The sequence below is a fragment of the Loxodonta africana genome, chromosome 19, assembly GCF_030014295.1.
Source record: "Loxodonta africana isolate mLoxAfr1 chromosome 19, mLoxAfr1.hap2, whole genome shotgun sequence".
NCBI classification, from domain to species: domain Eukaryota; kingdom Metazoa; phylum Chordata; class Mammalia; order Proboscidea; family Elephantidae; genus Loxodonta; species Loxodonta africana.
This window is the reverse complement of record NC_087360.1, coordinates 14,621,609-14,640,366: the sequence shown is the minus strand read 5'-3', so window position 1 is coordinate 14,640,366 and position 18,758 is coordinate 14,621,609. Positions and strand designations below refer to the sequence as shown.

At 41.8% G+C, this 18,758-nt stretch overlaps 1 protein-coding gene across 1 annotated transcript in view; it reads right to left on the bottom strand.

The window, feature by feature from the left end:
* Positions 1-18,758, bottom strand: part of FBXW8 (F-box and WD repeat domain containing 8) — a 139,338-nt gene that overhangs the window by 9,904 nt on the left and 110,676 nt on the right. Inside the window, exon 8 of the mRNA XM_064272262.1 lies at positions 11,346-11,473. Coding sequence (XP_064128332.1) covers positions 11,346-11,473 — 128 coding nt within the window. The remainder of the gene's footprint in view (positions 1-11,345; positions 11,474-18,758) is intronic.

The following is an 18,758-nucleotide window of genomic DNA, read 5'->3' as shown; positions in this document are numbered from 1 at the left end:
TCTGGAAGGGCATACTCAAACCGTTAAGGGCAGTTACTTTGGAAAAGAGGAAAGGCAAGGGAAAGATGAGAGGAATAAAGGAACGAGTTTTTTTTTTTTTTTCTGTACCTGCTATGTCGTTTAGTTTAAAGGACAAGAACTCCTTCATGAAGGGAGGGGCACTCAGGGGCCTTCCAAGTGACTGTTTTGTAAGCTGGGTGGTGGGTACTGTTATTCTTCAAAGTGTTCTCATACCTTATAGACACTCACATATGCATGCTTTGTTTCACAGTGTTTAAGGTAACATATATTCACATTTACTTTAGCAGTCTGAATGTACCCAGAGGAGCCTCAGGCAACAGGCTTGGGGATCTGCTTCCAAAACGTCACAGCCTGGAAAACCCTATGAAGCAGTTCTACTCTGCACACATGGGGTCGCCATGAATTGGAATCAACTCGATGGCAACTGACGATGACGACTACTACTACACTTCACCTGTTGCCATCAGGTCAATTCTGACTCATCTCGACCCTATAGGACAGAGTAGAACTGCCCCACAGGGTTTCCAAGGAGCGCCTGGTGGATTCGAGCTGCTTGACCTTCTGGTTAGCAGCCGTAGCTCTTAACCACTATGCCACCAAGGTTTAAAACAAGTTTAAAAACTATCTGGTCTTAGAAGACAGAGGAGATCCAGTGATGCTTCTGATGGGGGCTCTGTTGCTATGGAATGCCATCAGATCCCCCACTTACAGAGAAGGACGTGGACTAGAAAGATGCAGAGAGAGTGAGCATGAAGTAAACTTTGAAAACAGGTCTCTCTGTCAGCATTTAGAGACGCCTGTTCTTTTTTATCCTTAGGCATCGTGGGTAAGAGAATGAAGGATGTTTGGCCAAGAAAGGGAAAAGGTAGAAATGCTGCAGTAAAAGGAACTCTGCCTCTAGGCTCTAACTGCCCTGCTTACTGATGGGAACTTGAAAAGGATGGATAAAAACAATTGCAGCCCACATACTTTTCAGTGCATATTTGGTTAATAAAGGTCTATTATGCCATGGTGATTTTCATGACGAGTTCCTCTGTTCAATATTTATACTCCATAATTTACAGTTTGGCTGTTAAGGAGACAAAGGCAAACACACATTTGGTCCAGAAGTTCAAAGTTTGCCATCTGTTTTCCCATTGTATTTAGATACCAGCATGGTGGCTCCCAACAAAATAAATAAATACACCAAAAGATACAGCAACAGTATATTGGTATCAGTAAGGAAAACAAAAATGGGCCAAAAAAGACTTGAACTTCTCCCCACAGGAAAAAAGAAGAGCGTTTCTGTGACATCTCCTTAGAGAGGCACCACTCTGGTTTCTTGTTGACGGGCAGAACCTGCCAACAACAGAGAGCATGTGAAGTCCACACTGGCCATTCAAATTCACATTAAGAAACCGGTATCTGCACGCACAGCTGACAATGTGTGGCACCAACTTGCAATGCAGCGTACCTTGGCAAAGCCTGTCACCTCAGCACTCAAATGCTGGAAGCTGGGAAACAGGTAGCCCCAGCAAACGGGCACACAGATATGCCAAGTCGACTGATTCCAGGGGCAAAGAGAAGCCAACGGTAGATTTTGTAAATCCCTATCTAGCACATATTTCATCAACTTTGCCCGCTGAAAAGAAAAAATAATTGGTCCGAAAGCTGTAATTGTATTAATATTCATGGTTGGGCTTGGAGGACGGTCCAACACTCCCCTCTCCCCAGCCTCTCTCTAATGAAAATCACACGGTAGGAGGCGGCTCTAGCCCGCCAATTAAAACAAAAGACACCAGAACCTTCCAAAGACTCCAGCAGAGGAGCAGCCATCTGATGGGCAGGAAAACGTGCTGGAGCGAGAGGGAGGCACACTCTGGTTGGTCCTGTGCTGAGAGCTTGGAATAACTTATCATAATGCTTGCAGATGGAGCAAATACAACATTTACGCCCCACTCACTCGCTCTCTCACAGCGGGAAGCAGTACCACGACTTTCTATGCGTCAGGGCAGAAGTACGCTCCGAGACTCTTCAACTGGGGGTCACAACTCAGGGTGAGCTTCCCAATGGTTTGGATTAAAGAGTCCCATATGATAATAAGGCAGACTATATTCGATAGCAAAGCTAAAGCCTATTCAGAATCTGGCTTGGGAGTGTCATTAAGAAGGACCTGACCTCCGCTTATATTTCTATCCAGAAAACAAAGAGAACAAGCGATAAGGTATTAAAATGTAAGCTTTTTTTTTTAAATGACCTAATTAATCAAGAAAACTAGTATTTTTTAAAAAAGAAATCAATACATGATTCGTTTGGTTTCACTGAACCTGAGTTATTAAAGAGGATTTTAAATATAACCTGTATGCCCAAATCAATAGTTTTATCTACATAGCACTAATGAGGGTCTTCTGTGAATGACTGATTTAAGCAGAGCAACTAGAAACACATGTATTTTCAAGTAGAACTACCCAGTTTAATCCAACTAGGCTAAGCTTAGAGGTGTCTGTATTTTAAAGCTGTATCTCTGAAGTTTAGCATTCTCTACACTGCCCCTAAAATCAGTATGGCCAAAGTAACACGCCCCGCAAACTGATCACTCAACCTTTCTAGACCTGTTTCCTCAGCTGGAGCAGCACTGGAGGGTTTCAGAGATCCCTGCTAGACCAAACATTCCGCAATCCGCATGCCAGCCCCACGATACTGCCTGTGGAAAAGATGAGAACGTACATAATGCCAGAACAATAAGGGACATGACCCCAAATTGGAACTACTGAATGTTCCATATGCCCATTTAGCACATGAAGACTCCAATATGACTTTTTCACTTTCATAAACAACAACAAAAAAAAAATCCACTGCCATCGAGTCAATTCTGACTCAGAGCGACCCTACAAGGACAGAGTAGAACAGCCCCACAGGGTTTCCAAAGAGCGTCTGGCAGATTCGAACTGCTGACCTTTTGGTTACCAGCCGCAGCACTTAACCACTAGGCTACCAGGGTTTCCTTTCGCTCTCATATATAATGTTAAAGCTCAACATGCCTGACATTTAGAAGCTTACCATGTCTTACTTAGTTAAAATGTGGTGAGGTAACAATCGAATAGCTGTAGATAATCAGGACAGTTAGGTACTGGCATGAAGATAGACATTTAACAGAACAGAACTAAGAGTCCAAAATACACCCTCCAATTTATGGTCAAACGATTTTCAACAAGGCTGCTAAGATAGTTCAATGGCGAAAGACTAGTCTTTTCAGCAAATGGTGCCAGGACAACTGGTTATCCACATGCGAAAGAATGAAGTGGGACCCTGACCTCATACCACGTACCAAAGTTAATACCAAATTGATCATTAGCTTCAATATAAGAACTAAAACTGTAAAACTCTATGACCTTAGGTTAAGAAATGGGTTCTTAGATATGACAACCAAAGAAAAAATAAACTTGACTTCATCAAAACTAAAAACTTCTGTGCTTCAGACAACACCATCAAGAAAGTAAAAAGACAATCCACAGAATATAAGAAAATATTTGCAAATCACTTATCTGATAAGTGATTGGTATCCAGCACATACAAAAACTCTTACAACGCAATATGAAGACAAATAACTCGATTAAAAAATGGGCAAAGCCCAAGAGACAGAAAAGGCCACATAAACCACACACTAACTATATCAGCCTGAGACCAGAAGAACTAGATGGTGCCCGGCTACAACCGATGACTACCCTGACAGGGAACATAACAGAGAACCCCTGAGGCAGCAGGATAGCAGTGGGATGTAGACCTCAAATTCTTGTAAAAAAGACCAGACTTCATGGTCTAACTGAGACTAGGACCCAGAGGTCGTGTTCCCCAGACCTTCTGTTACCCCAAGACAGGAACTCTTCCCAAAGCCAACTCTTCAGACAGGGATTGGACTGGACTGTAAGACAGAAAATGATACTAGTGAAGAGTGAGCTTCTTGGATCCAGTACACACATGAGACTTTGTGAGCAGCTCCTGTCTGGAAGGGAGATGAGAGGGCAGAGGGGGTCAGAAGCTGGCCAAATGGACACGAAAATAGAGAGTGGAGGGAAGGAGTATGCTGTCTCATTGAGGGGAGAGCAACTAGGAGTATATAGCAAGGTGTATATAAATTTTGGCATGAGAGACTGACTTGTAAACTTTCACTAAAAGCACAATTAAAAAAAAAAAAATGGGCAAAGGATCTGAATAGACATGTCTCCAAAGAAGACACACAAATGGCCAATGAGAATGTAAAAAAACATTCAACATTTGCCATCAGGGAAATGCAAATGAAAACCACAATGAGATACTACCTCACGCCCTCTCAGAGACAACAGCCAAGTGCTGGTGAGGATGTAGGGAAAATGGAACCCTTATATATTGCTGGTGGGGATGTAAAACAGTGCAGCTGCTTTGGAAAACACTCTGGCAGATCCTCAAAAGTTTAAACAGAATTACCATATGACTGGGTATATACCCAAGAGAAATGAAAACATGGTCATACAAAAGCTTGTACATGGATGTTAACAGCAGTATTATTCAGAATAACCCAAAAAGGAAAACCACCAGATGGCCATCTACTGATGAATGGATAAGCCAAATGTGGTGTGTCCATACAATGGAATATTATTCAGCCATAAAAAAGAATGCAATACTGATACCTGCTACAATGGACGAATCTTGGAAACATTATGTTAAATGAAAAAAGCCAGTCACAAAAGACCACATCATATTATGAGCCCACTTGCACAAAATGTCAAGAATAGGCAAATTCACAGAGAGAGGAAGATGAGTGGCTGCCTAGAGCTGGTGGGACCGGGAGGACATGGAGAGTGACTGCTGATGGGTGTAGGGTTTCTTTTTTGGAGAAATAAAAATGTTCTAAAATGGACTGTGGTGGTGGTTGCACAACCCTGTGAACTTATTAAAAACCACTGATTCGTATAATTTAAACTGATGAATTGTGTGGTATGTGAATTCTCTCTCAATAAAGCTGCTATAAAATTGAATAATGTAAGAACACGGTGAAAGGAACTGTGGGATTTGTTGGTTCAACAAATGTTGCCTTGGCAACACAGGAACAGCCTGACATGTGCTGTTAACACCACTCTTACTGGCGGAGCAGTGATAAGCTTCTCCATACTCCATCCCTGATTTCACTGGAGAAGAATGAGACCACAGAACGTAAAGGACCTCTTTAATAACAGCCCTGTATTGTCAACTACACTGTATATTTAAATCATTTAAAAGAAAGGGGAAGTTCTGATTCTGGGCAAGATGGAGTAAGCCCAGTACTGCCTATGTCTCTGCTGACCACAACCAGAACCTCTGAACAAAATACAACAAGTAAACACCCGAGGACTGTGAAAGTAAACTAAAGTAGGCAGATTGTGGACGAGTCACACATATGGGGAAAGAGTTTCTCGTTTCCCCCCCTTTTCTCTCACAGCTTTGTATGGGCTCCAGTAACAGAGCTGAGTGGTGGTGCTCAAGGCTACAACTCAACACAATCTCTACCTTTCTGACCAAAGGAACCCAGAAAAGGGGCCCTGCAGTCCAAAGAGTGTAGAAATATTTTGGGGTTTTTTTGTTTGTTTTTTTCCCTCTCTTTATCTTAAAGTCTCGCCCCAAGGATAGGCCCCAGTCACAGAGCTGCATGGTGGTAGCAATTCAGGCAGATAAAACTTGGAGAGAAACCCCTTCTTTCTGGCCAGTGGACCACGATAAAGGGCTCCTCCAGCCTGGAAAGCATACGAAGTTCCAGAGAGGAAGAAACTGCAGAGGGGGATCCTATAATACTGTATATGAACCCATGCAAATCCCAGGCTCACCCTTGAGCTGTGCAGGGTAGTCTGACGCAGTGTAACAAAGGCCACGAGAACTGAACGAACTTTAAATCACTGCCAAGTCTCAGACTATCCCCTGGGCATATGCACGGTACAGACTTAGGGCGGCACAGCAAAGGCTTTGGAAATTGCATTGACATTAGAACTACTGGCCACATCAGCAAGAGAGAACTTGCAGCCTGAACCTAACTAGGGTTACGGCTTGTTTAAAATTCTCCAGACGACTACACAACAGGATCCCAAGTGTATACAACATACATTCACAATGTCTAAGATATATCCAAAAAATTACTGGACATACAAGAACAAACAAAACCCCAGAAAAATGTGACTAATTCTCAAGGGAAAAGACAATTAACAGATGTCAACCCTGAGATTACTCACATTTTGGGACTTAGCAACTACTTTAAAGCAGCTATTGTTAACTATATTCTATGAAGTAAAGATAAAATGGAGTGGAAAAACTGATGTTTTCAGCAGAGAAACAGAAACTGTAAAAAAAACTGAATGGTAATTTTTAGAACCAAAAAATACACAATCTAAAAAAATTCACTGCATGAGCTCAGTAACAGGATGGACATAATAGAGGAAAACAGTCAGTGAACCTAAAATTAGATCAATAGAAATTTATCCAATCTGAAGAACAGAAAGAAAAGTAAGTTTGGGCAAGAAAATGAGCAGAGTCTAAATGACCTATGGGACAATACCAAAAAGTCAAACCTTCGCGTCAGTGGAGTCCCAGAAGAGGAGGAGAAAGGGATTAGTGCAGAAAATATTTGAAGAAATAATGGCTGAAAACACCCCAAATTTGGTGGAAGACATAAACTTACAGATTCTAGAAACTCAGTGAGCTCCCTAAAAACAAAGTGGTCTATTTCTTACCAATTCTGTCCTAACATATCAAGCTTCTCATAATGTTATAATCCAAGATATTAATTCATTTTTGCTTTCACAGAACAAATACATACTTCACTCAATTAAAGACACGATTATAAGAAGAACCATTATTTTATGTAACATTAAAAAAACACTGACAATTTTAAGATGCCAATGATTTAAAAATCCCAATATCATAGATGTGAAACTTTAAAAAAAAAAACGCCCCTTAGAATAAATAAAATGCATCTGGTGTTAAGAACATGCTACATACCAAGCACTGTGCTAAGACCCTGGTAAACAGAACAGACACAAGCACCCAGTCCTAATATCTAACGTTCATCGTTCGTCCTGTAACATTACTCATTTCTCTTCTCGGTCTCAGAAGGAAAAAACAAAAAAAAACTTGTTTAGAACTACATAGTAGACAAGAATTATCTAAGGTAAAGGGAAGAACAACATACTATACAGGGAAAGTCAGCACAACTGGACTAAACCAAAAGCTAAGAAGTTTCCTGAACACAACCAAACACTTTGAGGGACAGAGTAGCAGGCGCGGGGATCTGGGGACCATGGTATTGGGGAACATCTAGGTTAACTGGCATAAATAACAAAGTTCATTAAGAAAACGTTCTGCATCCCACTTCGGTGAGTAGCATCTGATCTGGGGTCTTAAAATCTAGCAAATGGCCATCTAAGATGCATCAATTGGTCCCAACCCACCTGGAGCAAAGGAGAATGATGAACACCAAAGACAAGGAAAATATAAGCCCGAGAGACAGAAAGGGCCACATAAACCAGAGACTCCATCAGCCTGAGACCAGAAGAACTAGATGGTGCCCAGCTACCACCAATGACTGCCCTGACAAGGAACACAACACGGAGTCCCTGACGGAGCAGCAGGAAAGTAGGGTGCAGAACTCAGATTCTAATAAAAAGACCAGACTTAATGGTCTGAGACTGGAGGGAACCTGGAAGACATGGCCCCCGGACTCTCTGTTAGCTCAAAACTAAAACCACTCCCAAAGCGAACTCTTCAGACAAAGACTGGACTATCAGACATAAAATGATACTTGTGAGGAGTGTGCTTCTTAGCTCAAGTAGATACATGAGACTAAATGGGCATCTCCTGTCCAGAGGCAAGATGAGAAGGCAGAGGGGGACAGGAGCTGGTTGAATGGACACGGGAAATCTGGGGTGGAAAGGAGGAGTGTGCTGACACATTACAGGGAGAGCAACTAGGGCCTCCTAACAATGTGTGTATAAATTTTTGCATGAGAAACTAACTTGAACTGTAAACTTTTACTTAAAGCACAATAAAAGAAGAAAAGGATGTGTTTAGAAAGACTCATTGATCCATACTGATAAAACTGTTGTGCAAAAACCCCACCTCACTCTCTTCCCACAACTGTACAATGCTTCCCTCCCAGCAAGGGAAAAGCACAATCTAACAATAGCCAAGTTTCCATTCTACTCATTCCCTTATTCTTCATGAGACTCTCATTACCCTCTGACTTTTTCTGCAATGGGTGACAGACTAGGTTAGCTATTTTTTTTTTTTTTTTTTTTTCATTTTTAAATTAAGCCTAGGTTTCCACCCAGGAAAAAAAAAAAAAAACCCTTGCAAAATTCTACCTATGTTTGCAAACTACTCAAGCTAATTTCCTTACTTTAATGAAAAATTACTTTATTTTTGTCTTAACCTGAGACAGCTTTATGTATCTCCAGAGTCCATTTTACTCTCAAGTTATTTATAAAGTACTAAGGGAATACAGTGGGAATTCAGTTTTTTAAATAAAAAAGGGAGGTTCCATTTTTTTTTTTTTTAGTTGCCTCAGCCATTAAGAGACGGCCAAGGACATAGTTCTTCTCAGAGTTCTCTTAATATTTCACCCCCTACTCCCATTTTTGAAATAAAACACAAGCTACACAAGCCTGGGCATGCATCTCTAAAGCAGTCTTACTCATAGCTATTAAGCCTTTGGGGGAAAAAAAAATAAGACTTCCCTCCACCACATTTAAATGTCTCAATTTCTTGTTCCTTTTTCCAGATGTACAATTTTTATTTTAAAAAAAACAGATCAGCATCTGCGTTTCCAATGCATATTGCTAACACTGCTATTACGATTCATAAAAAGCAGCCTCATATGTGAGGCTGGCCCCGGATGGACCAGCAGTCGTCAAATAGCGGCACACAGCCCCAGGATGGGCCCTGATTAATGCCATTTTGGACAGCCCAACCCTCTGCCAACTGCGTATCACTCATCTGTTCTCAGCCAGTCTTTTTAAAAAACCTGTAACATTGGTTTACTAATAAAATGGACTTAACACGGTCAAATTTGGACTTCAGAATGACCAGAGAAGGAAACCGAAGTCTCAGACAAGAAACTAGTCTACAGGGCTAACAGCCTACCCAAGCCACAGCCTGATCTGCCCTGAGACCAGAAGAATTAGACAGTGGCCGGCTACCACTACTGACCATTCTCATCAGGGCCATAACATATGGACCCTGATAGAAGGGGGAAAAAATGCAGAACAGAACTCAAATTCTTAAAAAGCCCAGACTTAGTAGACCAGTTGAGACCAGAGGACTTCCTGAGACTGTTGCCCTGAGATACTTTTTAAACCGGGAACCAAACCTATCCCTTAAGATGACTTTTTCACAAAATAACAGAGTAGCACACCAAATAAAGGATATTACCCATAAGTATGGTACTCTACTAAAAAATCATCTACATGAGACCAAGAGGTCAGAAGTTACTCTAAAGCAAAGATGAAAAGATAAGGGGTCAGGGACACTAGAGTACTGGAAACAGAACAACCAGAACATCATCAAAGAGAATGGTGACTCGTTGCGAAAAATGTAACCAATGTCACCGAACAGTTTGTACAGAAATTGTCAAATCGGAACCTAATTTACTCTGTAAATGTTCACCAAAAACAATAAAGTATTTTAAAAAATGACCAGAGAGCCCTTTCACCAGGCATTTTAGCTCCTCTTCTGGCAATAGCTACGTAATCTGGCAGCCCTGCTCCCGAGGAAGGAGTCTGCTTTACTAAGTATGCCTGGGTCTCCTGACTGACGACGCCATGTATAGCTGATAGTGGTCATCACCATCTGGCTGGAAAGCATTCTTCCAGAGCAAACTGGGCTAAGTGATGGTGAAGGCAGAGGCCTCTCCTCTGGGAACATCACTTTGGTTTCCTGGGAGCCTAGCTGTGCTTGAACACCAAAATCTCACATTGCAAACGAGCTCTGAAGCAGAATCCACGATCCCAGACCTTTCCATCTGGATGCCCCCAAGAGCCCTCTGCATTCGCTCTCCTGGAAAACAAGTAGCTGTTGGGTCCCTGAGGGGAGATCCTATTGGAGAAGCTTGGATCCTTTGTATAGCACCGTCTGGAAACTAAGACGTGAGCATCAGGCTATAAAAACTGGTTTCTTTCATTTGCTGTGTCACATGTAGAGGACACTTACCAAGTCCAGTTTTGTTTTGTTTTTTTTAAAGAGAAAAACTGCCTGGACGTGCACTGAGAAGCTCAATTCTCAAGCATCAGGATATCTGCCATTTTAGGACGCCTTGAGAAAAAAAAAAAAAGATTGAGTATTTCCTGTAAAGAATACTCACATTATCTTTTTGTTCTAAGAGGGGAGAGTAGCTAGAAAGGTCGAGAGTTGAAAATATTATTTGACAAAATAATTATTTTTGCAAGCTGCTGCACTGGCGGGACAGTGGTCTGGGATTTGGCACAGAGGCGTACCCGCCTCACAATCTGATACCCACCACCAAGCAGACCACCACCTGCAGCCCAGGGCCAGGCACAGGGGAGGTGGCACCGGCAGAGCCTGGCCTCCAGCCATGCTACCTCTCTTTGGGGCACTGGATCAGACACGGCAGATAACCAGCCAAAAAAAAGAAAAGGAAAAGAAAAGACGAGGGGGGGAAAACCTAAAATTTGGACTCAGAGGGTCTTTTTCAAACACTTTAATCCTTTCGTGATGATGGTTCCTGGAGCGTTTGTGGCTGGCACTGGACCCTGTACCGGGAAAATCTGACTCCCAGAGCCAATGCGTTCAAGAGAAGACTACTAATCAGCTAAATAGAAACTGGAATCTGTCCACATGAAGACTCTTTTTTCCCCATCACCAGAGGGACACCATAGTGCTCTGAAATACACTCTTGACATCATTTGGCAGGCAACCCTATTTTGCTGAACATGATTCATCCCTTAGGTTATTGTTTTTAATATTAAAAGTGAGCTTTTAAATGCCAAACAAATTCTGCAGCAGGGGGACAAAAAATATTCCAAGTGGTCTCACTGGACCTTCCACCAACTGCGTCCACCAAATGGCTTAAAAGAAAACCTTCCCATGGTGCTTCAGAAATGAAGCAGAGACACAGCTATGCCCAACTATTACCTAATACAAGACTTTGTTCTCCAATTTCACAGAGACAGTGTGTACGCACAGAGCTGAACTCCAGGTGGGCAGAGCTGTCGAGTGAGCGCTGAGGGGGTGAGCAGTAGAGACCATCGGCGTACATGGTGAGGCTGAGGGGCAAGGCCTCCACAGAAGCTGCCTGATGCTGCAAAATGCCACTTATCACTCAGACCTACCTCCTGTCCATGTTGCCGCTGATCATGAGACTGGGAGGACTGTCTCGGAGGTTGACGCACGTGAAGTCACCAAGTGCATTACCCAGCTTCGAGATGCAGCGTTCGGCTTCCAGGCTGCACACCAGGATCTGGTGGAGGAAGAAAAATAGAAGGGTGTACAATGACATACCTCAGAACTGCATCCAACACTTTCATTTCAGCTCAGTCCAGGGCATGCTCACCACCACTAGGCCCTCATTAAAGAATATGTTCTGCTGCCCAATTCCCCAACCGTTTCGGGTTAGCGGTCCTATAGCAATGTGGCTATACCATCTGACCAAAGGAAAATGCGACCAAAGAGTTCTACAGGCCCAGGGGCAAATAAACTCATAGGAGACATGAAAGAAAAATGCAAAATGGGGAAATCAGGTATTCTGGCTGCTTTTTGGAGTGTTCGCATAGAAAAAGAGGTCTGGAAACTAAGGGCCACTTGTTGCTTCTGACTTAGAAATAACAGTAAATCAACAAGGGAACTCGTAGGTGAGCCACCTTCGGTTCTCTTTCTTCCGCCCTCTTCATTTATACCAAACCCCACTGCCAACTGAGTTGATTGTGACTCACAGCGACCCTACAGGACAGGGTAGAACTGCTCCATAAGGTTTCCAAGGAGCAGCTGGTAGATGTGAACTTCCAACCTTTTGGTTAGCAGCCAAGCTCTTAACCAACTGCGTACCAGGGCTCCATATTTATACCAAAGAAGGTGGTTAAAAACAAAAAAAAACAAAAACAAAAAAACAGTACAAGTATCCAGGAAGAAGAAGTTGGCATAGTTAACTATTAGATGATTCCTTTAAACTGGAGCCCTGGTGGCGCAGCAGGTAACTGCTCAGCTGTTAACCTAAAGGTCGGCAGTTCAAATCCACTAGGTGCTCCTTGGAAACCCTATGGGGCAGTTCTATTCCATTCTATAGGGTCTCTATGCGCCCAGCAATGGGTTTGATTTTGGGTTTTTTTAGATTGAACTACAAACCAAAACACAAGCTCTTACTTCCAAACATCCCTCTTCGGTCACTGTCTACTTTCTAATTTTACAAAGTTCTGTTCCATAGGCATGGAGGCAAATAAGAAAGGGACCTTTTATCTCCAGACAAACCGAAAAACCAAACTCATTGCCGTCAAGTCGATTCAGACTCACAGTGACCCTGCAGGACAGAGTACAACTTCCTCATAGGGTTTCCAAGGAGCGACTGGTAGATTTGAACTGCTGGCCTTTTGGTTAGCTGCCAAGCTCTTAACCACTGCGCCACCAGGGCTCCATCTCTAGACAAGATATCATTGTATTAGAATACTTTTATAGTACCAGCTCTCCAGCAAAAATTAAAAAAAAAAAAAAGGCTGATTCATAAGGACATTAAATTTTTTATTAAAAATGTTAGTAACTCAATTCAGTTAATACTTGCTATTGTCAGTCACTGTTGTAGGTGCTGAGAACACAGTCCTTGTGCCAAAATTCGCAATTCAAAAGCCTCCTCCTAATTGAAACATACGCACACATACACAAACATACACATTCTGAGCATACATTGCCTTCTATTGACCATGTGCTTAAAAAAAATTAATCACTGATCTCCGAAGTTTAAATATCAATATTTTATAGATACTGCCTCCTCTTAGCGCACACATAAAAATGGTGTGCTTTTTCTTTTTCAGCTATAAATTTATCAATTATCAGTGTATAGATTTTTATTTTGGTACGGGGCAGTTCTACTCTGTCCTATAGGGTCACTATGAGTCAGAATCAACTTGACAGCAACGGATCTGGTTTTGGTGTTGGTTTATTGGGAAGTTCTAAATGATCTCCACCTTGAAAACCATCTCATTTTTCCAACAGCACATACTTCCAACAAGTGAATCTCTGAAAACTGCTAAGAGTGAAAACATCATTAAAATATTAGTTAATTATTTTCAGAAGCTAATAGCTTCTGAAAGAAAGAGGGCCATTTCAAAATTAAAAGTGCCTTCTTAACCCATAAAGACCAGAGAAGACAAGCTGAGACGCAGCTGAACGTAAGTTTCTGCCTCAGAAAATTTCAACAATTCCAGAACAACCAAAATACGATTATTCCGAATGAGAACACAGAAATAATCAAACCTTCTATCTACAGTTAATAACCTAATTGCACAAAACCAGCTCCTAGAGGGAGAAAGGCGCCCTGGTGGTGCAGTGGTTAAGAGCTATGGCTGCTAACCAAAAGGTCAGCAGTTTGAATCTACCAGCCGCTCCTTGGAAACTGTATAGGGAAGTTCTACTCTGTCCTACAGTGTTGCTGTGAGTCAGAATCGACTCCACCGCAATGGGTTTAAAGGGAGAAAAAGCTATAAACAAGTCACCTCATAGTCTATTTTAAGCATAATATTCTGTGCTTCCGTATCAGCATAGAGCTTTTAATAGGGTTCTTGAGCTCCATATTTTCTTGTTTATAAAATACTTCAACGTCTGTAGCAGGAAAGCAGGCTTATGTAATCAGTAAAATGTCCGTGGTAAATATAAGAATTGAAATCTGATACTGACTCAGATTTTCTAGTTCTCTTTTGATAAGTAGATGGCTCATTTCTGAGTGATATAGTGAGATCCAATCCCTTGGTAAAAAAGACTCTGCAAATTCATCATAAAGACATCTGAGTTAGTAGTCGCGAGTCAAGTATTTTCTAGAATGTTTAATAATTTAAGGAATCAGAACTATCCAAAGAGTACCTTTACCATGACGTTTAGTTAAAGACCACAGAGAGTATAAAATATATTACCCATCTCAAAGGCAGTTCTTTCCATGTTACAAGTCCCTTAACGACCTTTACCATCTCTCCCTCCCTCCCGTACTCTCTCTCTTTTAATAAGGTTGAGCAAATGGGACTTCATTTTATCTGATTGCCACAGACTAGTGAGATTAATTATTCATGCTCACTCACTCCCTCTTGTTAAGACCATGCATTAGACTAATTTTTCTCTTTATTGCTCTAGTTGGGTGAGTCTCGATCCACGGCCACTTGACTCATCTCAGAGGTGTATGGTTATGCTGTAAAGAAGGAAAAAACTACCCATAGCTAAAATCTTGGAGAAAATGTTCTGCACTAATGTGACCGCCAAATCGATACGTATTGTTGGGATTTTTTCTTTAAGTACCAAGTGTAAATTACCAAGGAGGTTCAACAGTGATTACAGAGCAAATTTTACAGGAGTCGGATCTTTAAGAATTATCTAAAACAACTACACCACGTTAAGACAGGTACACATTTTGCAAAGATGACTACGGAAAGTGGGATGTGTAGAATCACAATAAACTGGGTGATTTTTCTTTCTCTCTGGCTTCCAGGCAGATCGAGAAGGCACTACGTAGAAGCAAGGATTATCTTTAAAAAGAACTTCAGCGCAAAGTTTTTTTACTGTTTTTCCTTAGCGATCTTAAGAGTATTTTTAAAAACCCTACTCTTAAAATTTTAACTTTCAATTTTGAAATTATTTAGATTTCTCTGACATCTCTTTAATTTTTGAAAAATCTTTTTTCTGGTTCCAAACATAATACATTCTTATAACATTCCAACACAGTAGAATTATACACCACAAGGAATGTGGTAGCCCTCTGTACAGCCATCTCTCAAAGACAACCACTTTAACAGTTTGGTGTATATACTTCTAGAACTTTTCCACACACGTCTATGTTTGTATGTATAAAATTTTTCTGTTCTCTGAATGGGACTAATGTTCTGAAACTTGTTTTTCCCGCTGAGCAACGTGTCTTGAGAGTTGTTCTCTCGTCAGCACCTATAGATAGATCTTGTTCCTTTTTTTTTTAGATCTTGTTCTTTTTAATGGCTGCATATAATTTCTCTATGGATATAGAATTTCATATGGATGGATATTTGGTTGTTTCTAATTTTTTACATAAAAGAAATAATACTGTAATCCATTCAACAGCCAGTCGACAAATATGTATTAATCGACTGATATTTATTAATCATTTTCTATGTACTCAGCACAGGAATGAACAGGGACAGCAGATGATGTCCAGAAGCCTCAACCTGCTGCCAGCTGAAACAATCCACCTCTTCACCAGCTGGTGCACAGCCACCAGCTGTCCTGCTCCTCAATCCACAGGACTTGCTCTCCAAGGAGACCTACCACCTCATCTTATAGCCATGTCTTGGCGGCTGGTGTCTAAAGCATCCAGGGGAGCTATACAGGGTCAAGAAGAAGAAGGCAGCCACAGGCCCAACATAAAGGAAGCATTAACAACCTTCCCTGGTTAGGTGGGCAGGCACTGTTTCTTCCACGTGTGACCTGGGCCACTTAGTGTGCGCGCAGGAAAACCACGGTTTGACTCAATGAAACCATGAAGGAAAAAGCTGAGAAATGGCCTGTCTCTAAAATGGGGTGAGCTCAAGGCAGGCCCACCTTCCTCCTTCACCCAATCAGAACTGGATTTAGCACTGTAAACTTTTCCTAAATCTGGGACGGACATACCCTCACAAAAAACACAAACTGCCGGTATACAGAAATCACTGTGAAAAGTCTTATAGGCCCAGAATTTTGGTCATGGGCTGGATGGTGGAAAGGAGCTCCACGTGTGTTTTCTTCGCTTCATTTCATACTCATATATCTGTCAAAGGCATTAAGCCAACAACAACAACCTGAGCTGCTGGCTCTCCTCTTCAGAACCCCAACACTGCCTTTCCAAAAGGGTAAAAGGAATAGTCAGAAGGCTTCCTTATAAGACTAGAGCATTTAAAAAGGCTTTGTCAATCAGTAAATTATTTGAAAAAGGGAGGCGACAAAGAGAGCAAAGGTTAGGAGATGTTTTCCTGGATTGATGCGGAGTAAAAGATAACAAGTATGGGGAAAAAGATTTCGTTGAGACCTACTTTCTTTCCTGATCCCTAATAACTCACCACCGCCCCCTCCCCTTTGTTCTGGGTCATCACTACCACATATACTATGCTCTTCTGAGGAAGAAAAAGTCCTGAAAAGCCAACATCTAGAGAGTGAAGCAAATAATCTTCATGTTCTCCTTTTCCATCCCAATCAAGCTGACTTTGTGCTCAAGTCCATGAAACCCTCAACACACAGTCCATTCCCTCTCGTCATGGCTGAAGGTTTACTGTCTACACACTTCATCTGCTGCTCCTGGGGTACCATTCTGAGCTGCATATTATCTTCCTCCAAGTTTTTCCCAGACCCCCGGCTCTTGAACTCTTGAGGGTAGGAAAGTCATCTCAGGAGTCTGAATTGAGCAGGTCAGGTGAGTTTCTGGAAGTGGCATGTTAATAAGTGCCACGCCACATGCTGAAAAACACTGTCCTAGACTTAGGCTATAAGTACTTTGGGGCAGACATGCTATCATTCATTCATTCAGCATATATCAAGGACCAAGTATGTGCCAGGTACTGTGTTAGTTACACACTCCCTGCCTCTGCCTAAGTGCTCGCATTTGGCGGGTATGCAATAAGTGTATGTATGTTCACTGACTAGTGTACCATTATGGAGCCCTGGTGGTGCAGTGGTTAAGCGTTCTGCTGCTAACCCAAAGGTTGGCAGTTCCAATCCACCAGCTGTTGCTTGGGAACCCTATGGGGCAGTTCTACTCTGACCTATGGGGTCACTATGAGTTGTAATCAACTCCATGGCAATGGGTTTGGTTTTTGGTTGGTGTACCATTATAGGCACACTCAGGGCTGGTATAGAGTCTAGTATACAGTAAATACTCAAACATTCATTTTTGGCTTAATACATCCCCCTCGTTCCTAAATGTCTAATCTTGCTGCCAACTTGTACAAAGGGACTGCTTTATTCTATTCAAAACAGAAGATGGTTTCACAGATCTCACTCCATAATATTCAGATTCTAGATTCTCTAACACCCAACTCTGTCAAGTCCTAAGGTTCCACTTCTGACAACATGGCACACTAGATTGTGCGAAAAACCCACCTTACCAACACTGAAAACGCTGGATAAGAGTCATTCTATTAACCAGCATCCTTTACAACACATTGTTTAATGCATAAGAAGTCAGGGAAACCCACAGGGGCCAAAAATGAAAAGTACAAAAACACCAGAAAGGTAAGTGAGCACCAAAGCCACAGGCTGCTCTGGGGACATGTGCCAGTGACAGGAGCCTAAATAAAAAGGAGCCTAGAGAACCAGAAAAACAGGGGACAGTTTTTGGCCAGTATAAAGTGCAGCCTCAGAACTCAGATCTCTGCTTAAAGCTGGGGGCCCTGTAGGGCTATACAGCCTCAGTAAAAAGTAAGCTAGGAAAAGAAAAATGCTCTATGTTGGCAAAGAGAGCCTACTCGGAAACTTGTCTCCCTCAGGTTCAGCTCTGGGTGGAAACATTTGCCCTAGCATCCGCAATCCCATGTCTGCACTCACACAGGTTCAGGGTTTGAATTTACACTACCTGCAAAGCCAAAGGAACCCAAGTCTAGTAATCCATTTAAAATGTCTTCTGTTTGGCAACACGCCTCAAGGTACCTGGCAGAGTCTTTCTGGGAGGCAGAAACTTCCCATGAAGGCCCCTTAATTAAGAGTCCTACAAACCAAGACCAACCACTGGTGAGTGCATAAAAGAAAAAAAAGGATCCCAAATACAGAAATAACTCATCAATATTTAGCTGATAAAGAATACAAAATAAGCATGCTGAAAATCTTCACAGAAAGAAAAGAGGGCAAGGGTCAAGAGTAGCAAAACTGATTAAGCAGGTTTGAAAAACAATCTCTAGAAAAGGTCAACTGATGAGATAAACAATAAATTAGATTCAAAGAATTCGTAACCGAACATAGATTTGAAGAAATCACTCAGGATGCAGCAGAGAGATGGAGATGAATGAGTGGTGAACAGCATGGGAGAGAAGGTGTTTAACATGTGCAACCCGAGTTCCAGACAGAACGGACAGTATGAGGGAGAAAAAATTTTCAATAATGGCTGAAAGGAGCCAGGGTGGCACGGTGGTTAAGACCTCAGGCTGCTAACCAAAAGGTGGGCAGTTCAAATCCACTAGCCACTCCTTGGAAACCCTATGGGAGAGTGCTACTCTGTTCTGTAGGAACACTAGGAGTCGGAATCGACTTGCCGACACACAACAACGACAATGGCTGAAGAATTTCTACACCTGAAAGGAATGAAGCACAAGAAATCCTAAACAGGCTATATAACAATAAATCCACACCTGGATGCATTATAGTGAAACATCAGAAAATTAAAGACAAGGCACTCTTAAAAGAAGGCAAAAAAAGAGACAGAGTTCTAAAAAGGAATGGCAATTAGATCGGCAGCTTCTCAGTAACATTGGCAGACGTCAACACCATTAATATCTTCAAAGGCCTGTAAATCTAAAACTATTGTAAAACAGTTATTAAAAAAAAAAAAGTCTTCAAAGACC